Source organism: Protopterus annectens, chromosome 2.part0 (assembly GCF_019279795.1).
Source record: "Protopterus annectens isolate FY-2018-M chromosome 2.part0, PAN1.0, whole genome shotgun sequence".
In the NCBI taxonomy this organism is placed as follows: Eukaryota; Metazoa; Chordata; order Ceratodontiformes; family Protopteridae; genus Protopterus; species Protopterus annectens.
Window position 1 is genome coordinate 1,132,393,377 of NC_056728.1, and position 27,030 is coordinate 1,132,420,406.

The 27,030-nt window shown below is 39.4% G+C and overlaps 1 protein-coding gene across 1 annotated transcript in view; it reads left to right on the forward strand.

Moving 5' to 3' along the window:
- FOCAD (focadhesin) overlaps nucleotides 1–27,030 on the forward strand; it is a 2,336,882-nt gene that overhangs the window by 1,369,817 nt on the left and 940,035 nt on the right. Inside the window, exon 18 of the mRNA XM_044060381.1 lies at nucleotides 19,703–19,786. Within this exon, the coding sequence (XP_043916316.1) occupies nucleotides 19,703–19,786 (84 nt within the window). The remainder of the gene's footprint in view (nucleotides 1–19,702; nucleotides 19,787–27,030) is intronic.

The following is a 27,030-nucleotide window of genomic DNA, read 5'->3' on the forward strand; positions in this document are numbered from 1 at the left end:
CCTGATAGGAACCATGCCACAAAGATGTAATTGAGACTATATTGCTGGGGGGGGGGGCATAACATCATAGCATCTGCACGCACGCACGCACACACACACACCACATAACATGCAAAAGGTGTATGAATCTTACATTCTGAGTTTATCACTGTGCTCACAGCATGCTACAGGTGTAGAAGCAGTACAGGCTGTGAACACAGTGATGGACAACAGTGGGTAATGTTAACAGGGCCCATTACTTCTGTCACACTGGCACAGTGTGTGCATGCTGACTGCACTGTAGAAGATGTGTGTGCCCACCAAATGGATGCAGGAAAACTGTGGAAATATTTATGTATGACAATTACAGACGTGTACACACACACTGATTGTCCTGTGCAACCCATAGGTTTACAGGTCATCACTTGGGACTGAGAGAACATTGTTGACAAGAAGAGTTCACTACAGTGATGAAACAGGTGCTACTGTAAGCCCAATGCATATGTGGCATACATATCCTTGAGAAAAATGAAGCAGAAAAGCTTTTCAGAATGAGATGTGGCAGGGAGTAGTGCAAAACATCAGTGCTGTAATGGACATATGATAGTAATTCTTATCTATCAAAGGGTCATAATATGATACAGCATGCCAAGACCAAGGAGCAGAATATTGCCAGGGGAGTGTCTAGTATTGTAGGTGAGTCTTTGTGTAGGATGCAGTAGGTTAATAATAACATGTTCCATTATTTTAAGTTTAGGTTTTGCAGAAGATCACATATATATGCCTGTTTGTTCTTTGGATACATCAGAGCTGCAGTAGCAACAACATGCACCATAAAGTATGTATGCAAGCATCTGCTCTTCACCTGATTGGAATGCATCATTGTATGTTGCATGTAGTTGGGGAGTGGTACGTGTGTTTTAGCATTGCCACAAGTATATTGTATTTTTGCTTTCGCTTATTCCAGTATGGAATAGGCCAGCACAACAGGTAGGCACATGTCTGATACTAGAGGGTCACCTGTGACCAACAACAGTGGCACCATTTACATGGCACAAGCTGAATACACAGTGGTACTGGCAGTAATACCAACATTTGTGGCCACACACAGATTCTCCACACATGGGATGACAGTGGAGTGCCATACAGAACCTCCATTATCCCTTGCAATTAGCACTGGCCTTTCTGACATTTTACCTGTACCCAAGCTACATTGGAGTCATTACCACATATGTTTTTTCTGAGCCACATCGACTCAGAGCTGCTTGCTTGCACCCACCACAGTAGAGAAGTATGTCGGTGATCGTTGCCCCCATTATTCCCTTACCTGTGAGTTACTCTTGACATCAGTAAGCAGATGTACAAGTTAGTTATTCAGGTACCACAGGTAGCTTCTACACATGCAACATGTCAGAGAATGTTTTTGGGGAGGATGCTTTATACCCCTGCTTCAGTAACCCACAAACAAACTTTGTCTACCAGGCCTTGACTTTACTCCCGGACTATTACCAATTTTACAGCTGTGTTCTTAAGGACAGTCCTGGTGTTGGTGGTGCTGTCCTACATCTGCCTGAGTGGTTTCTTCTTTATGGCCTACCCCCGATTTCCCCACTCTTCTTCTGGTTTATGTGGTGTTGTCGTCGGGGCAGGTTTGGAAGGATAGCATGCAATGTCCCACCTCGCTTACACTAAAGTTCAGCCATGCTGCCTTCCTGCACAAGCCCAGCCTTCATCGTGGACATCATAGGGAATGCCTACATAACCACCTCTCCCTGTGGGAGGAGCACACCTCCATTCCTCCTTGCCCTTTTGTCAGATGCCAGAGTTGTGGACTGAACCTGGGTCACCTGCACTGTAGTCAGGGCTTTGCCCCTGTATGCCATTGGAGTGGCTATGTCAGAAATTTTGAGTTTATTATATGGCCTGTGTGAGGAGGTGTATCTGCTGCAGGGACTGTAGAACACCTTGTCATGCATGCAGAATGACATAACATAAGGGGACCTGGCCCAAATGTGACTTCTCAGGGCATAAATTGCTAAGTTGGCATCCATTGGTAGCTGCATGAAAGACACAGTTGCCATAATAGTTGCGGTCTTCATTTCCAATGTACAAAGTACAGGGTTTGAGCTTGACCTCCAGCAAATACCTGTGTGAAGTTTGCATGTGTCTCTGTGGTGTCCCCCCCCCCCAAAACAAAAATGCTGGGTGTTTCCACCTCAGGCTTACCCAAGAATGGAGTTCTGGGGAGCAGCACAGGCTCTAGATGGTGCCTATCAGGGGAACAGTTGTATAGACCAACCAGTTTGCGCATTAGCTGTTGTGCACAGTATCCTCTATATAGGAGAACATGGATCACAGACTGAACATGGTGTCAGGACTAGCCACTCAGTGGTGTAAAAACTGGCTGTGGGTAACTTGATCACATTGAGTAATGTCACCAGAAATGGGTGTGAGTATTTGGCATTGATAAGTGAGCTGAGGACCTGACTTAGTCTGACCTACCCCAGAGACCCATGATAATGGCAGTAAGAGTCCATGTACCCCTATAGGTCACTGTATGCCCACCATAAAGCACAGCAGCCCTGAGTCAGTAAGTTTATGGACAGCCAGTGTCCAGTTGCCAGCTTGGGTTACCTGGGATAGCTCTGTTGAACGAAAGCTAAAAGTAAAACCAGTCTGGCAAATGTGAACCAGGGATTACTACACTCAGTATTGGTTTGCTGATAGAATGCAGCTTGGAATTGAATAACTTGATGGTAAAGAGGTGGCTGGACATCCTGTGTATCCAGGAGACAAATTGGAAAGGCAGTGCAGCAAAGCAACTTGGCATGGCATCCAGAGTCTTCTGCTGGGGGGGGGTGGGGGACTAGAAATGGTGTGGGAATTGTGGTGTAGTAGAGGCTTCAGAACACAGTAAGGGATGTCATTAGAATCAGTGACAGGCTTATAGTAGTCAGATTCCAGTGTAAAGTTAGGGCACTATTCATAATCTCATCCTATGCTACATAGCAGGGTTGTGATAGCAAGAAAAAGAGTTCATTCAGGCAGTGTTTGCAGGACCTACTAGGTAAAACAGGACAGCATGAGCTGGTATTGATAATGGGGGAACTGAACGCACGTATTGGGACAAAAAGTAAGCCACTCATCTCTCAATTCCATGTAAGGTGAGTACATGTCACTAACTCTGGTATATTGTCTGTGTCCACATGATAGTGACTGAAGCAGGCTGGTCTTGGAAGTGATGGTATGTTAGCTTCTGGCAGACTTGTCTCCAGTACCGAGTTTGACAATGTACAACATCACAGACACTGAATGTGTAGGTAGCTGCTAGGTAACCATTTAGAATGTTGGAACCCACTAGAGTAAATTCAGAAACAGAGAGAATAGCCAAAAAAATAGACTTGCATGTACTAAGTCTGTGATGGCCATTTCTCAGAATATTCCCGTTTCCTTAGAGGTATGACAATCTGGAATTAGTATGTACAAGTTCGAAGGGTGCAGGAGGATTGCCCCCTGCAAATAGGAAGTTTAAATGAGAAGAGTTTTCAGGATTCTCTCTTCTCCTGCATTTCCGGTCTTTTTCTTTTTTTTTTTTTGAATGTCAGCACTCAACATTTCAAGTGCCAACATTTCATTATGGAGCCTAGTTGCTAAAGTACTACTAATGCTGGTGCTACCCCTAGCATCATAACACAAGCAGTGTTACTTTATACTGGTAATTCCTGGTGTTCAGAATCATTAATCACTGCAGTGTTCATCTCACTACTTTCATACATTTATGAATCATGTTGCAGTATTTGATTTCATCATTTGCATATATGATAGTTCTCATTAGTATGTTGACACTATTTGCATACCATTATTCAGTCTTTTGCACATCATGCATACTGTGCTAGTTAAGCAGTAGTGCTGTCATGCTGTGTGCCCTTAAGTTGCCCTCTTGTTGCATGTTGCCGTCACCTTGATTTTTTTTCTTTTGCATCTTTTTATTCTCAACATCTATGAGCTATCAGCCCACTCCCAACCATGTGACCTATTTGTTTCTCTTCACTGTGGCAAAGGTGAACCAAGAAGGACTATCATTTAGCCAGTCTCTGGGTGATTTGCATTTTCTTCTTTTAATTCCAGCCCTACCTGCATGCAGTTGGCTTAGACGCAGGGATTGCTTAATGGGAAATCCACAGAGGATGTCTCGTCACTTCTATAAGGGGTGATCCCTCCAAGCAGCCCTTCCCCTCCACATAAACAGTGGTCTCCCAAGTCACCGCTAGAAAGATTGCCCTACCAAGTGTGTCATGGAGTGCACATGTAAACCTGTCCCAACCATAATTCAGCGCAGGGACACCACAGTATACATTAGATATGGATTCTACATGCCCCAGTTGTAGCAGCTTGAGATTTGTAAAAGAATGCCAGGAAAGGACCCTGTGGCAGGGTATTTCAGCTTTTCCTCAATGGGGAGAGTACCTCTCGGTAAAACCTTTATTCTCTTTCATCATATCTGCAGTTCCACCACTAAAATGCACAAAAATATGAAGAGAAGTCCAAATCACAGTTGCATGGAAACCATCAGCAGACATTTTCTCAAAAAAAAATGCTAAAGACGTAGCTGTAGCAAATGTTCTCTTCTTTGCTCAGAATAAATCCAGTCAAAGTGTCTAAAGTCATTCTGTCCTGGTGGCTGCCAGACTGCACTGTCACTTGCTATAGAAAGTGCAGTAAAACATTACCATACAGAGCAGAAACATATTCTGTAAAGGCTACAACTTACTGAGACTTTTTCTGAAACTTCATCTCTGTGGTATCTAAAGGTCCAAAGTGACCTTTGGAGCTGAAAGTACAATTAGGCTGGAATGCAGTATTTTACATTATAAGCTATGCATTTGTTCAGGTTTCTCCTTTTCAAACCTGTTTTTGTAGGTTACAATCAAACAAAACATGTAGCAGCTTACATGCACCAGGTTTCATTTTTTTCATATTAATAGAATTTATTAAAACATGAGAAAATAATTTATTAACTTAATTTAGGGTAGGTGTCAGTCAAAAATGAAATTGCTGCACAGCAAGAAAATGCAAACCAAGTACAAGTCAGTCAAGCATGTGAACTGTCACTAATTAGTTCCAACAAAAGTTGTGTCCTTGAGTACTCTTGTCAGTAGAATTTCCTTGTTAAGGTGGCTTATTGGTCCTTGATGAGCACTGGGCAATAGTCCTACATCCTGTATCCACACTTTTCTCAGGAAATTCCACAGAAATTGAGAATAATTTCTTGCACATCAGCTCTGGCTCCAATGTAGAAAAAAGTTTAATTCATTTGCAGGGAGATTTCATTAAGTACATTGCTATAAAATTTCACTTTGCCTTGACTTCTGAATGGATCTGGCTTTGTAGTTGTCCAGACTTGAATTTACAAGATGCAACATAACTGTTTTTGGTTCCTTTTTAAGTGTCTGTCTCAGTATGGTAGTCCTACAGCAAAGCACTTTCAGAATCTGCCTGCCTGTGTTAGCTAGGAAGAAGTCAAGGTATGCCTAGAGAAAGAGGCATGAATAAATATCTGAAAGTTTGCTTGAATCTGTTCCCCGCTCTATATATACCTTCTAACAGCAGAGAGGCTTTGGAATTCCTTTGTGTTGAGATGAGCTTGTAGATACAAGATTCTCTTTCTTCTGATTGCTTTTGGACTAATTGTTTTTCTTTCCACAATTCACTATTTCTTTGACAAAAATATGGCCTGAGAGGGGAGAGGTTTGCAGCCATTACTTTCCTTCACAACCTTTAAGTTTTGACATCCCATTCTGACCTTTAGGGTCTGAGAAGCACGATGATGATCAGTTTTTATGTATCCAGCTTTGAGGTATATATGTGGTGATGGCACTTCTTTGTCTGTTGTACTCTTTTTGCTGAAAACAGATGCTCAATGCAGATGAGACAAATGTCCAGAAGAGCTATTGTCCTTCATGGAGTCCTGTCATAATGCTACTAGAGAGGATAACTGAGTAATCTGTCCTGTTGTTGAAGTGGATGGATTTGAACATATAAGATACATAAGCTATGTATTTACCATAAAGTTGTCATTATCCATGTTTCTGCTTCGACATACCTTTCCACCATCTCCCGTTATATTCCAAATTGTCCTACACATAGACACTTGGAGGAATGGCTAAATGGCCTATAGCCAAGTGAGTATCTTAGGGTAAACTTGATCTGGAGAAATAAGATGTGGAGCATTAGGATAGCAACGGGAGGAGTTTTTAGGCTGAGAGAGTCTCAAAATTGTCAAGCCATTGCTGCTTGCAGCTACTAGACTTGTTTGTGAAATGGACAGATATGGGTCATGATGATCTGAAGTTATAGTAAGTGCAAAACTTTCATTTCTTCAATGCTGGGAGAGACCCCTCAGAGTCTGAGTCATGAGGTTAGCTTTCATGTGGTCAGGACTAAGACCCTTGGCACCAACTTTGATGCTGGTTGGACTTCTTACTGTTACGACTGAGACCATTAATACCTGGTCCATCGCATTGACAGGACTGTTGCTGCTGCCAGCTCTCACAGTCCATTTCCGTTAGGATCACATATATGTACCTTGACAGCCATCCACTCTTGCAGCTCAGGTGCCAGCAACTGAGGTGACAGCAGTGGTAATTGTTTGCTCACCCAGATATACAGCCTCTTGCTCAGATTCAGAGTCACCCCCACCAGTAGTGCTTTTTATTACATCTATATTTCCTCAGCATTGTCACATCTCCTGACTCCCCCACCCCAGACACATGACAGGCATCTTGCCAGATTTTTCCAGACTTGGAGGAATCATAGGGGTGATTTGAGTTAAGGTGGGATGGCCCCTGATATTGTCTGAGTTGGCACTCATACTAGAAGATGCCTGAGTCATCTGACAAGATCCCCAGGGAAACCTTCATCTTAGGTGACCTAAATATAGACTTGTAATCCATAAACAGCAGCAACAGCAATGACTCTATTCACATATTTGGCTTCACCAATAAGCTCCACCACCAGAATCAACAAAATCAGTAGCAGGCAGTCCACATGGACTGGATATTGACAAACAAACCCTATAATATAAAATGCTGTTGTTGCTTACCAGATACCACCTCCCAACCTATTTAATAATGACAACAACATGGTTCCCCAAAAAAATATTCTAGAAACAAGTATGCAATTTAACCAAATTTGGCAAAGGAATCTTTATTACACCCTTGTGCCACTACAGCTGGAATGTATTGAGGTAATGCCCCTAGGTGAAGCAGTTACTTCAGTTACACCATGCTAAAAATACTAAATGGTTTAGCACCAGTTAGGACAAGAAGGGCAAAAATTAACACAGCACCATAACTGACAAAAGAGAACAAACATCTCATGCTGCAAAGAGATAAAGCATGGAAAGAATGGTATAAGAATAAAACATAACATGCCTACCAACATTTTAGATATTTCAGAAACCGTACAAAGATCCTTGTAAAATCGGACAAGAACTCATACTATAATAATCTCCACCAAATGCACTAAAGCAACCCCAAGCTTTTTTGGTCCTCTGAGTATATTATTACACCCCAGCCATACAACTGCACCATGTCCTATTTCAAACAAGAGAGTCAATAGCCACACAGTTCAATATTCATTTGGTTCTATCACTAATCAATGGCCACCACACTTCACCCCTCCAACTTCCATGTATTCTCAAGTGCAACACACTGCCTTTTAGTTTTCAGCCAGTCCCAAGATCAACCATAAAAAAATACTAGAGTAATTAAAAGCAACAACCTGAGCTGCTAATAACCTTCCCAGCAAGTTCCATAAAATAGGTGCAGAAACACTAGCTTTCTCTGTCTTGATTTTGATCATCCGGTCAGTAACTGAAAACAGTCCTTTCCATCTGGAAAAAAAATTGTTGTACCCCTTCACAGACAAGGTACTTCAACAGAGTTAAACTGTGGACCTATTGCTGTCCTATCACTCCTCTGAAAAATCCTTAAGAAATATATTCACTAAGCTTATGAAACAAAGTCTAGCACAATCCCCAGTCCAAAACCCAGTGAGGTTTCAAGCCCAGTCACGGTACTACCAACATAGTAAATCAATACAGAAATGCTTCTTCACTTTTCCATGACCTTTCCAAAGCATTTGACAGTGTCCCACCAAAGGCTCCACTCTGAACTTGCAACGTTAGGTCTCACTTACCCATCCCTCTCCTGGTTTCACAGTTATTTATGCAGTCATCGGCAGGCAAGTAAATGACAACAAAGCCTTTCAGCATTTCAATCAATTTCTGTTGGTGTTCCCCAAGGGTCAGTACTCATCCCCCTTCTGTTTAATATTTCCATAAAGTTCATACAGCTACAACACTTGCCACTCTCATTTAATATGTCGAGGATTCAAATTTGCCCTGTTTATAACAACATTATAGGAAATCACTGAAAAATCTTTCACTGACATTGCAATATGTCTTAAAAATTGTAACTTGTTTAATGCCAAAAAAACAAACAAAAAACAAGCTTATACTATTTAATCCCAAACAACACCTTAACCAGAAACACACACTTTATATTACCTCAAGTAATAACACCAAAATAGATACCATAAGCTAAACTAAACTACATGGAAACATACTAGATGACAACCTCAAATTTGATCACACCATACTTCATTCCATCAAGAAAATGGGTGAAAAACTCTGCTCCATCTGTAGGGACAAACACTACGTGACAGATCAAGCAAGGATTAACTTAGCAGCAACACACCTCCTTCCTTTTCTATTGTATGCTTCCCCTAGTCTTGCAGATATCAACGCTAAATATAAAACTAAATTCCCCTCCTGCTACTACAAAATAACTACATTTGCAACCAACCAACCTTACAAAACACACAACTTCCTTGCATAAAACAATTAAACTGGCTTGAACACCCAAACCAGTTCATATACTCATAACTAATCATTGCACAAAATCTATTGTACCTTCCAGAGAAATCCACGGCATAACAAAATACTCTACTATACTATTCATCCACTAGAGACCTATGCTTTAGTGATAAACTTGTACTATATCAGTAAGACATTCACCACTGCCAGAGACTCACTCAACTCATATAATGCATCAAAACTCTAGAATGAAATCCCCACACAGTTAAAACATTCAAATCAGAGAGTAAAAAGGAGACACAAACCATTCAGTAAAAACTGCAAGAAAAACCCAACCAAGCTAGTTTTCACTGTGTGAAACCTACTGTAGTGGAGGCCCATGGGATATGTGCAAATAACCCTGTAAGCTACATCCATGTTAAAACTCTAGCTTGGCTGCATTTTTCTTTCAGTTTTTACTGAATGGTTTGTGAGCCCTTTTTATCATTTGGTTTGGATGTTAGTTGAGATATTTCGCAGGCACCTTAATCTTTATAGGCATCACTTGGATTTAGAGACCCTGTGTTTCTGAAGTATACGAAGAAAACAGCAAATGCAGCCACTATGGATGAACTTTACCTTCTCCAAAACCAGTTGAACAGCAAAAATATGTAGCAAAAATGGAGATAAGACCACAGCATAAAACCAACGATTTAATAAGAACAAACAGGTACCATCAGTAAGCGCTTTCACATCAAACAGATGCTTCTTCAGACTTCATTCAAAATTAACATCAATCCTTGTTTAAATATATTATCTAATTATCAAATTAATTAAACAATCAATTAATCAATTACTATTATATAAACATATTTCTCTAAAACTAAGTTTATAAATAGAACAAATTAAATATAAAACAAAGCTATTTAAATCATTTAGCAGCAAGTAATGGTTTTATAGACGCCCTTTCATTGAGTCCGGGAGATTTATCAGCTTGCAATCTAACTATCCAATTTAATTCCTTCTGTTCAGTAACGTTTTTCTTGTCTCCCAGCCTTAAACTACAATCTATGCAGCATATAACCAAAAATTGAAAAGTGTGTGCTTTTATTCATCCTTACATGCTTAGCTAACGCACTTCTTTCAACATCCTCAATACGAATAGCCGAGAGATGTTCCCTATCTCTATCACGAAGGGACCTGTTCGTCATACCTACGTAGAATGAATGACAGTCATTACAAACTGCCAAATATATTAAATCATTAGTAGCACATGTGGCATTAACCTTAAATTCATATCTAACACTAGTCATAGGATGTGTAAAAATATTATCTACACTTAGTACTTTGCATATTTTGCACTTCCCACATGGTCTTCGATAAGGTTTTAGCAATTGCTTATCTAGGGAGGACTGCTTATTCGAATTGCACAATAATCTCTTCAAATTCTTTTTATTCTTATATCTAAAGTGGGGTTTGTCACCCACTATCTCTTTAATTTGTGCATCAGATTCCAGAATAAACCAATTCCGTTTCACAACATCTCTAACCATATCAATATTGCTAGAATATTGTAGACTTAATGAAGTTAAGGTTGAATGAAGGTTGCCTTCTTCCACATACATATCAAAGGAGTCACATACTGTCCTTCTCTTTAGGAAAGAAGCAAGCCAGTCCAGTTCAAAACTGCCCTGTTTGGTCTTACTCAGTTCCCAGTGTGTTCACTGTTATGCATGGTGGTGGTTGTAGCATGTGTTAGGCTACAGGGGACCATGATCTTTTCTCTACCTGGATGACTGGCCTCCTGGTAGCCCCAACATGGACAAGTCTGTTGAATTCCAGAATGCCTGCTGTCTCTTTCCCCATCTTTCGGGGTAATTGTGAACACTGCAAAGTCCCAGTTGATGCTTATACAATCCGTCACATTTACTGGAAGCATGATGAGCACTCTCTAGCTGAGCTTTTCTTGCACAGGACAGAAGCTGATACCTTCTCAGCTTCTACAGAAATAGTTGGTGACAGCAGCTGTATCTGAAATTGTTGGGACTCATGATAGCCTCCGTTTATGTGGTTCTTGCTGCATGCTTTCATTAAGGTTATTACAGTGGGTACTCAAATCAGTTGCTAGACCTGCTAGATTTCAAAGTCATGATTTTGAAGACGTGGGGCTCACCTAAAGTAGTGGATTCATAAATCCATCTTATTTCTGTGCATATGATTTCAACCCCCTATCATAATGTTCGTGGTCATCACAGAGGTTTCTGATTTAGAGTGAAGGGGCCAACATGGACACTGGCAGAATCCTTACTCCACACCCACCTTCTGAATATGAGGGTAGTCCATCTGACCTTACACAAATTTCAAGATTGCCTTCCTTCAGGTGCTGTTGTCATCAACTTCAGCACTGTGGATGTGGTAGGTTCCAAGATGACTGCAGGCCGAGCAACAGGTTGATTAGAGCTGTTCCACTATGAAAGCTGAAAAATTGTTAAAAAAATCCAGAAAAAGTTATAAATTTGGTTATAATTCAGTTACTGGCAGGTAATTATACTGCCTATGTGAATGAAGGTGCGCAAAGTCACATTATTATACTGCCTATGTGCCAGCAAATACAAAATATGGAAAAGGGTAGCAAAAGTCTACCATAAGTGATGAAAAAAGTTTAACTTTGATGAATCTTGCATCAATTCAGCAAAAAGCATTTCAACTGTATTACAGGAGATGGCTTCCAGAATAAATCAGAGGCATTTAAAGTAACTAAGCTACTGGAGGAATGTATAAAGTCAAATGAAAAAACACTGGAAAAAAGAAAATATAAATAGCTATTCAGATGAGCTGATATAAACTACAGAACTGCAATACTGAAATGATGGAAAGATTGACTGAGAATTGTGCTTCTTAAGAAGAGGTGTTTTAAATATAGTAGAATAAGAAAACAGATCACACAGAGAAAACTTAAGATTTGTTGCTATACCAGAGAAACTGAAAGAATAGACTGCCTTCGTTTTATGAAAGTACAAATAATAAACTGACAGGTGTTCCACAGCAGGATTTGTCAAATGAAAGAGTATATTATGAGTACATGCCAAATCTGGCCATCAGTGAGCATCTAAGGCCTATGTTATTTAAGATGTAGTCCTACCACCAGAAAAAAAAAAGTGCTGTCAACAAAGCTGTGGCAAAAGGCAACACTAGAATTTTTTGTGGAAAAAGATTGCTCACTGTACAGCAGGCAGAAGGTTGTCAAGAGACAGGAGTTGTATTAAAGTTGCTATATCCAAATATTTTTAGAATTTTTTTTTCATGGAGGATCAAAGACATTTTTAATGCAGAACATACTAAGCAGGAAATTAAAATTTAACCAATAACAAGAGTACTGTCAAGCTGAATAGGACTCTCCTCCTGAGTCTCCTGACAATACAAATGCTCCTGAATAGACTTTGATAGTGAAACTTGTTCCATTGTTTAAAAGGAAAATGCCTGAGTAAGAAAAAAAACTCAGTAGCTGACTAGATAAGAAACAGGTGTACTTTGGACTTCAACAGAGACCAGTGTTAGGAGACTGAGATGCAGGAAGAAGACCCACAGCAATGTAAAATTAGTAAATAAGTGGGAGAACTATAAAAACCTGAATCCCATTAGATATTGTTTAGACATGTGAACTGTGACTTATAAGGAGAGGCTGAAAAACACAAACTTTGTAAGCATATTCAGCAAGGAGAACTGTAAAGCATGGACCCCACTTTGCCGTTAATATTAAAGGCCACTCAGTAGACTCAAGAAGTAACTATAGTCAGTTTTTGCTGCTATTAATTTTTGTATACATTTTTTTGATGGAAATTGCATGTTATATAGTAGTTCTGAATAATATGCAGTTAGGTGTATTTTAAATGCAAGGTAGAGTGTTTTGTCATTAATCCTTGTGAATGCTAGTGATAAAGTCAAAAATGTTTTTCTTAGCTGTAAGATAACAAGGCAAAGGTTGGAAGGAAGCAAGTTAAAACAAATATAATGTTGTGATCTTGTGCTGCTCTGGGGAATGTAAATGTATATTAATCATGTTATTTATAGAATGTATCCTGATTTCTGGAGGTGGGTATCAAGGTTAGTAGTCTTAGTTTAAGCTGTAGACAATTTCTTTAAAGCAAAATGCTTGAAATACAAGTTTCAGCTTTAGCACAAGAGATAAAAAAACATGAAAACTGATAGCTGTTTCTTACATTTGCAAACTTACTATATTTTAACAGTAGTATCACCTTTTAAACGAAGATGACCAGGTTTCAGGTGCAAGCACTTATTTTTAATAGTGCCTGAAAAGTGCATTTTGAGTGAAAAAAATGTAAAATACAATGTAATTAACTTTTAAAGGGATATTGGCAGGCATTTGAACTTAAACAATGTTTATAATTGTGGTAACTGAATGGTTATACAACTAGCTTCCATCAGCCTTATTATGTTAATGCAGTAAAAGTAATAGTGCACAATTTCGTTTATTTAAGGGTAGCCACTGCACTTTCTTCTTGGGCTAAAAGTTAATGGAGATAAGAAAGGCTTAAAGGACCAAGTCTAAGTTAATGTAAGGATGTGTTATAGTATATAATGGGCTTGACCAGGGCAGAGTATCAAGGAACATTGACTTTTTTGGTTTTAGAAGAGATGCCTTTGGCAGTTAATTACAATATATTCTCCACATGATGATCAAAGGAAGGGGAGGTTTCAGTTTGGGTGTCTAGGTCTTTAATCAGTGTCTGGCTTAATAATGGGGTGTTATCAGTGCTGTAGGTTTAAACAGTTTGCTGTTCCCTGAAAATGTGAAACTGCATTTCTTGGAGTTTAGTCTAAACTCTTCTTTGGTGCACCATCTTTGACTTATGTTAGTTCATTTTGAAGGGTATAAATATCTTGGATTGCGTTGATAACTGCAACCAGCTTGCAGGTACCAGGAAATCTGGTTAGAGATCAGTGTAATCAATTTTGTCGTCAGAGAAATAAATGCCAAGTAGTAGGGGTCAAATATAGATCCCTGGGGAATGTCACTGGTCAGCTTCTTTTAGATTGAGGGTATGTCACCATTTTTGACAATGGTCATGCTGTCCTTGAGCCATTTTAATACCCATCTTACCACAGAGGAATCAGTATTTAGTACCATATGCTTATTTCCATTCCCATCTCCATCATGTGATATGGTGTCAAATGTCCTGGCCAAATCATGTTGGACAACATGGACAAGTGTGACCACTATCCATCTTCTGCTTGACCTTTTCAAAGAAGATTACAAGATTTAGCAGGCCTACAGAGCCAAATTGTTGCTGTCATGCCTAATCAGACTTTCAGTGCAGTAATTTATCAGGTCTGTAATGATGAGCAATATAGGTTGTGCGCAAGACTTGTAAGGCTGATAAGACTGTAGTTTCCAAGGTCCATGGCGGGTCCACCCTTGTGGAGCACTATCATTACTGCAGTGCAGCATGACTTGGGAACATAGCATGCAGATGGACTTAGGTTAAACAGTTTAAGGAGGTGATAAGACAGTGCCTGTTTGACACTGTTTATTAGGCACACCAGTATATTTCTAGGACCCATAGAAAAAGTCTATGAGAGTACCTTAAGGGCATGATCCTTGGTTTATGTTAGGGGCAGTGACTCGGTGATGACAGGAGATGGAATGATGATTTCAGGGAAGAAGGTGGCCACAGACTTGTTTGCTGGTATGTTAGCAAATGTCTTTCCATTTTGAGTGGGTAGCACCATTATGGAAAATTTGGAATGTTGTGGATTATTGTGTTACTTTACTAATGTAACTGAAAAGTGACTTGTGGTCATCTTTTACTTCATTTGCCAGTCTTTGTGCATTGGCTGCTTTGCTGATCTTTATAGTTGCTTTAAGTTTTTTTATGAGGTATTTTGTATTATCATCATCATGCTGAGAGGTTTTGATTCTTTATGGTAATTTGAGCAGTTTCTTCCTTTTGTCATACAGTTTGTTTGTCAACCATCAGGGTGGTTTGTTTTTGATTTCCCACTATATTTGATTCTAGTAGGGAGTGCCAGGTCAATGCATTTTGTCTTAATGGGTGTGAACCTCCTTAGTGTAGGTGGCTGCATATTCCTAGGTCAAGTGTGGAGTTTTCATTGATGAATTTAGAAATGTCATCATATACTTGTAAAAGGTTAGTCTATTTTTTAAGTCTCTAAGAAAGGTGGTGCTGGTTGCCAGGGGTATGGATGTTATGAGGGTAAAGGTAACCACGAGATGGTATGATTTAACGAATGAGGGACTGACTATGGGAGGAGGGAACAGGCTGGAGCAAAGTTTATGAGAACCAGGTCAAAAATGTTCCCACCTCTGATGAGACTGAGGACAAGTTGATCCAAGGAGGAGCTGTTTACCCAATCCATGAAGCACTGACATACCCCACATTAGTAATATAAGTACTCCAGTTTATGGAGCAATAGCTGAAGTTGCAAGGATTAATGAGGTATTGCTTACAGGATATTTTTAAGAAATGCCAGGAAATTTTCATGATTGGGTGTGGTCGTGAACAGGAATCAACAAACTAAGGTGAGATGGATTTCTCTCATCTCACTGGAGGGGTCCCTGTTTATCACTTTTGGGGGAATACTGTAAGAACACAGAGACTGTCGCAATTACCAGTAGATTTGAAGCTGTGGTGCATGCAAAACTCAGGCATGGGGGGAGGGGGGTCTCTCATTACATTTGAACCTTATCTCAGTAATGGCACATTCCAGATGCAGAAGTGCCTCCAAATCAAGGACTGTAAGACTTTTGTCATTAGGAAGGGTCACCATAGTGTTATGCAACTTGCAATTCAATTTGTTTGTTAGGTTGGGGTGTTTATTACATGATGGCCTAAAAAAGCACAATAGGGGCAACAAAGATTTTGACCAGTATGGTCAAACCAAATGAGAGGTGTAGATCATACTTTGCAAAGTAATTTGGACTGTCGATCGCCACATCCTAGATTGACACAAACTGGATCCCCATGGAAAGACACCAGCTACTTAGCCAATTATCTATTCCTTGAATTTAGGATCATTCTCTGTAAGGGGAGAATACCACTTAGTGTCTTACCCTTGAGTAAAGCTCCAGAATGTTGTTCTGCATGTTTTTCATGAGATTTATTCTGTGTCATTTACTTCCATGTGGTTACTGTCATATTGTAGTCATTTACTTTTGGAAAGGGTCTTAAGAGCCCTTGATATATCTGCAGTCCTGGCTCCCAAGAAGCAGCATAACTGTAACCCTATCCTTGTCCAACCTGGTGAGAGTGGAGTCTGTGTGCCTAACAGTAGATTCACCAATTACTAATATATTTTCAGAAGCAGATTTCTGCACACTACACATAGGAGTAGTGTGTTGTTGGTGGCATATAGATGAGAGGATGTGTGTAGTAGATGCATTTGGGAGGGGTTTGGTGAGGCCAAATCTCAAGAGTTCTTGAAGGCTTGGTAGTGATTTTTTAACAGTCTCAGCGTGCACAACAGTTTTGTGTTGTCTGTATGAGGATGTTGCAGTTGTATGGCTAGGGGTATGACACTGTAATGCTCACTGCATGCCTCTGATGGGGGGAGAGGGATGTCTCCAGATTTTCTAGGCATTTACACCTCTCACAGATATAATTGACTAGGTTGTGTAGGAATTAAATTTAGTGAGCACGACAAAGTTCTTACACTGCTTTAGTGTCCAATACTATTGCTGATGGAACCTTGAAAGGGAGATAAGAAAGGGACTAAAGGACTGTTAAGGAAGGGAGATTATTAGGTCTCACTGACTATTTTGGGCACCAGTTCACAGGCTAGTGCAACTAGTAGCAGATTATTGCAGATCAGAGCAGTAGGATTTGGTTTAGAGGGCAGTGTTACCTACCACCTGTTAAATGAGGGAAGATGTTCTTTTAGTACTAACTGAGGGAAAACTTTTACTTGTACGTATTGCCTATTGTTCTACTACAGCTCAGTCAGGGCTGTGCGCAGCTCAGCTATTTGCAGCAATACAGCACATAATAAAGGCAAGAGAACCAATGATAAATAGCTATAAATGTGTGCTTATAATCCTTAGCTGTCTAACAATAGCAGAAATTTAACTAATCTTACTAGAGTAAACACTGTTCCCTCCAAGATGGCCCCCTCAGCAAGCCAGATTAAACCTGTTACCAAGGGAAGTTTAAACAGTACTTAAGTTAATTAAGAACAGATAAAGTTGTATGAAAATGGCACACACAGCAAGAATGACTAAGTGCAATACAAAAAGGAATTTTCCTTAGTGTTTAGAAGTATCAGAAGTAAAAAAAAAATACTTTTTAAGTTTCTTATTGGATGCACACAGGTGCAGTTATTTGAAAATTGCACTAGAAAGACAGTTAGTGCAGCTGGTCACAGCATATAGCATGCAGTAAAAGCAAGGGAACCAAATGAGAAGCAGGTATACATTTGAGTCAGTAGTGCTCAGTTACCTAGAAATAGCAGCAGTTAAACTGCTTTCACTAGAATAAACACTGCTGTCTCTCCAAGATGGACCTGTCATTAAGCCAGAACAGGCCGTTTCCAGGATACATTTAAACAGTAATTGAAAATTGTAGAAATTATTTTTTTTAAGTGCAATAGAAAAACAAACTTTCCAGAGTCTTCTGATTTTGCAGAACATCCATAAACTTGCTTTATAAATTCCTGTGTCGGACACAAACACAGCTTTCTGCAGTCTTATTGGAAAGACTTTTTGCAGCTGCATTTAGGCTGAAGAATGTGCTGTATCCAGTAGCATAATTTAATACTTGATAGCAGTTAAAACTGCTATGAAGTATTAAATTATGCTACTGGAATACAGCACATTCTTCAGCATGGTTGTATTTAACAGAGTTGATAAACTATTCTGGAAAAGTACCTTGCAACCTGTCTTCTGCATGTTGCAAGTGCATACAGTCTCTTGGTGATCTAATGGTACTAAACAGCAGAGCCGTATCCAGCACTAGGCAACCTAGTCAGTTGCCTTGGACCTGTTGGCTTGGAGGGGCCTGCCGAGGGCTGCCACAACCATTCATCCTTTTGAAGTTTCAGACTGCTTGCTACCTACCATCCATCCCTTTGGAATTTTGATGGGAGAACTTGGTGTTGCTACTTTCATTTGGAACACGTGGGCAGGTAATCAAAAGTGTGAGACTACAGGAGAATAGAGCCTTAATTCTGTATACTAACTACAAGCTGCTCACTCAGTCATCAGAGTTGATTGGAATGCGCTGAAATGGGTAACTTTGTCTTTTATTGGTTCATACATTTTATTTCACTGCTTAATGGAAAACATCTTCAAACCTACAGGGGTACATTTTCAAGGAGTGTGAGCTTCAAAGGAAGAGAAGTTTACTGTTGTTCATGCTAAATCTGTGTTAATTGTGCAGCTGTTTTGTTGACCATCAGTGTTTATGTCATAGAATTTGAAAGCAGCATCAGTAACATAACAGGCAGCATACTTGCCTTTGGTGCAAAAGGCTGTGGGTTCTACTCCCACGGGATGTTGGTGGTAGGTGCTGTGAGATCTTTTATATCCACCTGAGCTATCAAAATAGTTGGGGGAAGTTCCCCAATACCCTGTCCAAATGTATAAATTCCACCAAGGGGGTCCCCTTAGAAGATGTTACTAGCCTAATGGGACTAACTTTGTTGACAAAGAATATTTAAATTAAAACATTTAAATTAAATCCATCTCTTTGCCTTAATTTCAAAAGTAAAGAAGAAAACAGTGTGCAGTCTGACAGCTTTGAACAGTGTTTATGGTTGTTAGACAGAGAGACAAGTTATGGGGTACCAGAATGGCTGCTGGAGGAGAAGGATCCCTGGTCCATTCTCTTACCTAGGGCCTTATTTGACCATGATCTGGCTATGCTAAAAAGCGAAGATCTTTTGGTCTCTCTCTGTTTTTTTTTTTTTTTTTTTTTTTTAAAAGTAAAAGCAATGCACTATTCTTGATGCTATCTTCTGAACTGGCTTTGTTATACGTGAGCTTAGCAAGACAAGGACTCTTGAAGTACATGTAGTACTGTAGATCAGAACTTGCCAACTGTGTATAAGATAACACATATTCTATCTTTGCAGATATGATGCTTTTTCTTCTTTATCCCTCCATTTTTGCCATGATGCTTTGCCCTGTTCTTTGCTTATGTAATGTCTTTCACAGGTTTTCCAGCACATTCTTAAAATTAAACATAAACGTTAGCAGCATACCTTTTTAAATATCTAGACAGCCTATGAATCCTTATTTTAAACTTCCTGCACGTGTGTTTTACTGATGATGCTCTCCGGCTAAATCGAATTATGTATTGATCATTAGCGGACCGGAGTTCCGCTGTGGCAACCCCTAACCAGGAAAAGCCGAAAGACGCAAAAAATTGCATAATTGATTACTGCATTTTAAATAAAATGGTGTACATTTTTTTAAAAGTTGTTATAAATAATAGTAGTATCATGCCGTATTTTATTACAAATTCTCTGATTCTGAATATTCAGTACTATATAGCAATATAATTAGCTCAGAGGTTATACTGAGTTTGATATTAAAAAATACCAAGGTATCATAGGTATTAATGATGTGGGATGAGTCATTAAAACAGACCTGATCAGTTGTTTTTTTTTTTTTTTTTTTTAATTTAAAAAGGCTACTTAAAACTGCATTTTATGCATGAGAGATTCCATCAGTCTTTCTTAATTAATTTAATAAATAAATCAGACTGTTCTGTCAGTATTAATATTTTGTAACTCCAAAAATGCAAGCTTTTTAATATTCTCAATGTACTTTGTTCACTTGTTTCCTCTATAAGACAATAAAATGTTATCATTAAGCATTTATTTTTACAGGATGCCGTTGTAGCAGCTTCTGCTTTCAAAGCTCTCTCTGAATTTCGGTCTGATGAACACACAATCCTTCATCTTCCTGAGCAGGTATTCTAATTGTTTGTTGAGTGAGCACATTGTGGTTGTATTGTAACACTTTACAACGTTAGTCTGATTTTTATGAATCCAATTTTTTGTCAGAAACTTATGAAAAATATACCATTCAAGCCATTCATGTATCATTTTCCTTAAGTTTCAGTGAATATATGATAGTTATCTGAAGTGGTATCTGCTACAACCTTTTGTGCAGAAAAATGTTAAATGTAAGAGGTTTATTTAGACTGTTTTTACTATTTCTTGATCCCATTTCATACACTCAAAGTTCAGCCTTGGTATCACTGAAGAGGCACTTGTAAGCAATTTAAAACTTGCTCAAAGAAATGATAAAACATTACAGGTATAATGACCAGGATAGGCTTTATCCCATAGAACATTAAGCAGTGCGGACGTTAAGCGCACACCCTATACTTTGTATTGTGCTTCATTTAACATCTGTTTGCATAATGGCCAATTGCATTTACATCCTCTTAGTACTGTTTGTTTGTTTCTTTCGGCTTTTCCCGGTTAGGGGGCGCCACAGCGGAACTCCGATCCGCTAATGATTAGCAGTAGAGTTTTACGTGCTGGCTTGCCGGGCCTAACGCACAACTTTCAACGAAGGAACGCCCGGTATGGACGTAAATGTGGTCAGACATTGTACGGAAGGACGTTAAGCGGTGCATACTTGTATATCGTTGTGATGTAACAAAGGATATGAAAACTATGCCATTCATGTAAGACTGTTGTACAAATGTTGCATACATCTGATAACCTGAGAAGAATCATTTTATTCTAATAGTACATAACACTATACCAGAAGAATTGGGACAGACTTCCCAAGACTGTCTTTTAGGTGAACAAGAAGCCCAATTGCATAGCTATAGATAGGAGGCAACTTGGTTTGTCTGACTGTGTGGTGCAGCATCTAACCATATGTTTCAGACTTGCCTCATATGCATTACATTACTTAAACCTTCTAGGACAATAATATCAAGATGCGTCAATAAAAAGCAAATGCCAACTCAAAATGAAGTTAAGTTGATGATGAAATTCGTATTTACTTTACATATTGCATGTATCTTTTTTATATTGTCTTGATTTTATCTAGTTTAAAAGTGGAGCTTTTCTCCCCGGGCCTCTACTGAAAATGGACATGTATCCAGTTAGACTAGCCCGGTCAACAAATGTAAAATAAAATAAAGTGCTTCAACGAAGCAATGGTAAATCAAGTAAAAATTGTTTGTTTTACTGGATATATCAAGATATACTTTTTCATAATAAGTTACAGATGTGACAGCCACATCAAGGGTTGTGGAAGAGGTGCCAGTACATTGACTGTTTGACAATGCCTCCAGTTGTTTAGAAACCATTGAGATTGGTGACATTGTATGATTGTGTAACTTTATACAGCTTTTAGTCAGATAACTTACTGTTTCAGATCATATTGCAATGCATCAGTAACTGAATTTGATAACTAAAAATTGTCAAGACTTGTATACATAGTAATGGTTCATCCTGATACAGATTATTTCCATATCTGCAGTACAATGGTTTGAATCAATGATATAACCAAGCTATGAAAATATTTAAAAAAATTAAGATAAACACATCTGTGTGTGCCTGGTGTAATTTAAAAAAAATAAGTACACATTTGTATCCTAATGGAAATATTCACCCTATGTCCAGTGGACTATCTCAGTTAGGCATACTTGGATCTACTAGATGACAGCTGGAACACACCCCATGGTGTGAAACTAACTTATAATAATGCCCGCAATATCTGCAATAAACTGAATTTGCAGCAAGGTTGGATGTTCTTCTACAAGCCCAACATCTTGGCTGTCATAAAATCTTGCCTACAGTCTTGTCGTCTTGGTTGCCATGGAAAGTTGGTAAGGTTTAAAATCCTTTGTAGTGAAGTAGTTTTCCCAGGATTTAACATATTTTAACAGGACAGTGCAGAAAGGGAAAAGTGTCTGTTCTTCAAAAGACTTTATACAGCATAACTTACTAATGATCAGTGTCTCTTTCCGTACTCCACACCATGAGGTAATCCTTTTCACAGTACTCCCAGATGAATAAAACAAATAGCCAAGCTTGTGTGTTCTGTTAAACTCCTGTAATGGTGCTGTTGAAGATTCCCTGCAGTGTATCCTGTATTAGTAAACCATTCAGTTCTGCTTCATCTGAATCAATGGCAGGATAGTTTTGAAGTTCCTTTTCCTCTCACATTGTGATTAATAGAAGCCAGACCATTAGTAGATTGAACTGCAAGTAGACATTTACTACATAAATTGACACCACATTGAATTACTTGCTGAAGCTGAAAGATTATTGCATGCAATAATCTTGTTGCAAATATGATCTTCAAAGAAACTGTAAGATTGTACCAGCCCTTAACTGAGCCCACCAGCAACACTGCAGGGAATATACAAGGCCTAACCACACCACATCCATCTTACTCCAGGTAAATCAGCATCGAAATGAACGGTTACGTAAGCCAGCCCAAAGATATTTCTAAATCATCTACAAGGATTTTTAAGTGAGGCAGTGAAACACAAAACAGTAAGACTGTTTTTTGAAAGAATTATCAGAAACATAACAGTTTACAGCACTCCATTTCAAAATGTTCAGTGAAAGACCAAAAGAAAAAGGATGCATATTATCAACAGTAAAAGTCACTAACATTGACAAAAACAGTGATCCTTTGTGAATAAGGCAAAAATGGGTTTCAGTCCTTATTCCAAAACTTGGAAAATTTACATTTTGAAAGGGTATTCTGGAAATAACAGCATTTTCATCTTCAGGCTGCCTATGTAGGAAGAAAGCCCATCTTCCTTTACTTTTTTCTCCATCCCTGCTGACAAGTTGTACCACTAGGTCTTCTCCACATTTACCAAATCTACTTGGCCTATCTCAGTTTCCATTGGACTGAACCTGACTGCAGTCCATGGCTGGTGAGGAGAAAGGAGGACATTAGTACAAGGTTGTACTGCTTACTGGGGAGTGTTCCATGACTTCTGTCCCCCTCACAGAAGCCTTGCCAGCTCTGCAAGATACCTTCAGGAGGTGCATGCACACATGAGCAACCTCCTGACTGAACAGCTTATCGCAAATGCACTTGAGGTGGTCATGCTCGTATGCTGCATACTGTAGACAACCTTGGTTTCTTCCCAGGATGAGCAGGCTGACACCCAAAGGATCACTTCCATCCTCCCATAGCCCCTCCAGCCGATATCTCTAATCTAACAGGTGTTGTTCCTCTTCACCACAGGATTGCTAACTTTCCTCTATTTTTGCTCAAAAATTTCCTACGAAAATTGACATCATTTGTTAAGGCCATGTTCTGATCCTCTGGCTCCTCTATTGCATCTCACCAACAAGTTTCACAGACCAGTAGAATATTCTTTTCAGTGCTATGCAACTCCAGTTTATTTCTTGAATGTCTACAAAATTAAAAAGACTAATAAATTAATTTAATCATTTGTAAGGTACATGGTTTTAAAATTAAATAAATACCAATCAAATTGGCAGGCTTTTAATCCAAATGAGAGGCACACTTTTAACACCATTGATAAAGTAGATAATGATGTACTCATTCATAATCACTTCAAGTGAGCATATTTATCTGTACTCTGCTTTGCATGCTCAGACTTCTGCTGTTAACAGACTACTGATCTGATTTAATGACATTAATTTTTGTCTATTGTTAAAGCAACTTTATTAAGTATGCAAGACATTACAGCCTGCTTCCTCTATTCATGTTTCTGTTTTTATTTGTTACTGACAAACATTTGCTGCTGTCTGTTAGCATCTTTCTATGCTATTTTCCTACTTGTTAATAGCTTTAAAAAAAGGATGCGGCTAAAAGTGAAGTTTCCCCTCTTTTCTCATTTCTCTTTTTACATTTTTGTCCCCTTCTTCCTCTCTTTAAACTCTCCTGCCTCCAGTTATTATTTGTAGGTGAGGAAATACATTTTTTTATAGAGAGAGAAAATGCACAATGCTTAAGGACATATACTTTTTACAGTGGTGTTCAAGCCTTATGATCAGCAAAGGATACTGATTCCATAATATACAGTTCAGATCTCCTGCCCAGGCATCAATATTTCCTTTATAAATATCTAAAGTAGAAGACATATAAATGTTAATCAGAATATTACTCCATAGTATAATCACATAATTTGATAGAAATTACTACCTTAATCTAGATTTACATAGCCACTTCTGAAATTTCATGTTGGTGTGCCTCAATGTATTTTCATTTCTATAAATCTTGCTAAATAAAATTTGGAATGTAAGATCATGAAAGGTTTTATATGCTAAAATTAATTTTCCTTGTATATTCTTATAACTTGTAGAATAAATGTTTAGAAGCTCTTTGGCTATTCCCATATTCTTAGTCTCTTACTTCAATAAGTCTTTCAGTAGATTTACGTTGTCCACCATCAAGAACCTTAAATCTTACTCTTACTATAAATACAAAAGATGCCATTATATTCAGTAGTGGGCCTAACATAAGTCTTAAAAACAATAGTAAAACAATCCTTTTCATGGTGGTTAGATTTTTCAATAAATAACCCATTAATTTCAGGATTTTAAAATTTTATTTGCATGAGTTTTAAATGATAGGTCAAAAAAATAGTAATAACCAGATGTTCTTTGTGTTTTACTGTTGCAGTCCTCACATATGGGTTATCCGGCTCCCGGTAGCCTTCGGTCGGCCCGAATACCAGAGTCCTTGATATATGACGTCGGCTGTTGGTTGTAAAACTGATGTCAGAACGTCAGGTATAAAGGGAGGCAGCCGACGCATTTCCTCAGTCTTTCTTGCCACGGAGCCCGAAGCAGATGCAATTCGCACTAGTGCCGGTCGGCCATTTACCTTCGTTTCGCTTTCCGACTACCAAGTTGAAGACTCCTTCAGATAAGTACCCTGTTGGGGATCCTCTTTTCTTGTGTTAACGAATGTCAGATAAAGTTAATAGCTGTCTTGTCTGTGGAAAACAGATTCCGCACAGTGATTTCCATTCCTATTGTATAACTTGTTTGGGCCTTGAGCACGACGTCTTGAACTGCGATCTCTGTGCTTCCTTTAACCCGCGTACCATACACCGTAGAGCTAAGATTTTGGATAAGCATTTCGGAGTCTGGCCTAAGTTCGTCGGTATGGCGTCTTCTGGTCTCCCGACTTTGGATATACCTAGGAAACGCAAAGACAAGGACCGCTACAGGCCTAGGGTTAAATCTGCTGACGACGCACCGGTGAAATTTGTCATCAGCACAACGGTAGTCAGTGAGGCACTTTCGCAGCCCCCGCAGTCCACAGATTTTTAGCTGCAAGCCTCTGCCGAGACGTTTACGGAGTCCTCCATGCCGCAGGCAGCTATTTCGTCTTCAGACCCTCCGCCTGTCACCGCCTCAGATGGGTCCAGAGCTGCTTTGCAGGCACAGGCTTCTGAATCCTCTTCTTTTTGACATGCGACCAGAACCAGACTGACTACCTTAGTTCAGACTTCTGCAGTTGCTAGGCCTCCAGAGTCCTTCCGGATTGCTAGTAAACCTTCTAGCCACAGACCTTCTCACAAGCGGGTGTCGGCCTCCCCTCCTGTGCCTCAGTCCCATTTGGTAAAGATGGCTGGTGATCATCTTTCCCCGATTAGGGGCTCTCACCCCTCCCCCCGAAGAGGTTTAGGGAATTATCTCCTGATGTTTTGTCTGTCTCATTTTCTGAGATTTCCAGTGTGTCTGCTGGTGAAGAAGGAATTCTCAACTTTTTTCTGGCTTTGAGGATTCTAATGCTGAGGACTCTATCCCTTCTGCCTCCCCTCCAGAAGATTTTTCCTTTGGGGATACTTTGAATACCCTTCGGAAGCATTTTAAATGGGAATGTCAGGATTTTCCACAGTCTAAGAAAAGAATCAAGACATTTTTTGTATTTGCCACAGCATAAGCCTCTGGCTATACCTCCAGTTTTGGAAGTTGTGGATGATGTTTTCATGTAAAATTATTTAACTCCTAATTCTGTTCCTCCTGCCCCCAGAAAACCAGATAGGTATTACAGGGTTCCTGAATCTTATCAATTCCTTTTTAAAAACCCTTCTGCTGATCCAGAAATTATTTCTCAAGAGCGCAAGGGTGTTAAGGGTACTATTGCTTTAAAATCATGTGCCTTCTGATAAGGAGTCTAGGGCCTTGGACAGGTGAGGTAAAAAAGTCTATACCTCTGCAACTCTTGCCATTAGATCCGTTAATTGTCTTTTTCACATGCTTAAGTATCAGCAGCATACTTAGGAGGCTATTAAGGCTAAACTTGGAGATATTCCCTCCATGAAGGAGAACAAAGATTTACAAGACTTACTGAATTCTGTCACTTTAGTTAATAAGCATTCACTTCATTGTGGTTTTGACACCTTGGAGGCTTTCTGCAGGGCAGCAGCCACTGGTTCTGTAATTAGAAGGCATGCTTGGCTCAGGGAGCAGCCTCTTTCTGAACCTGTTAAGTCTAAATTGCTGGATGTTCTTTTGAACAAGGACAATCTTTTTGGTAATAAGGCTGGGGGGGGGGGTACTGAAGAAGTTGGAGGATAAGGCAAAATCTATGCAAGCTGTAAAAGATTTCCTTAAGGGTTCAGCCTCCTCAGTTTAGTAGGCATTATCCTTCCAAGAATTGGTTTTTCCCTGATCCTGGCAAGCAGAGTCGCTCTAGGTCTAGGGGTTTCAGATCTTCCAGAAGGCAGGCTTCTGTCCCTCAAAGGGCTAAACAATGGCATTCTTCTGCTAAATCAGGGAGTTCTAAGCCAGTTTCCCAAAGCAAACATTCTCAATGACTCTGGCCTTCTTGTACCTACCTCTGCGGGCCCTGGGTTTCCTTTGGTGGGGAAGGTTAGCCAGGTTGGCATAGGTATGGCCTACCATCACAGACTATAAATGGGTGCTCAGTATAGTAAACCAAGGTTACAAGTTTTACTTTCACACCTTCCCTGTTTTACAAGGGTTCCCAGACATACCCAGAACTCTCAGGGCAGAGGTAGAAACTCAAATTTCTTCTTTACTGACTATGGGGGCTATAGAGACAGTTCCTGCAAATCAGGCAGACCTAGGTTTTTATTCAAGAATTTTTCTGGTACCCAAGAAAGGGGGCACCTGGCGCCCTATTCTGGATCTGTCTATTCTAAACACTTTTCTGGCGATTCCCAAATTCAAGATGCTTACCCTTAAACAGTTACTACCAATGGTGGGCAAGGATTCGT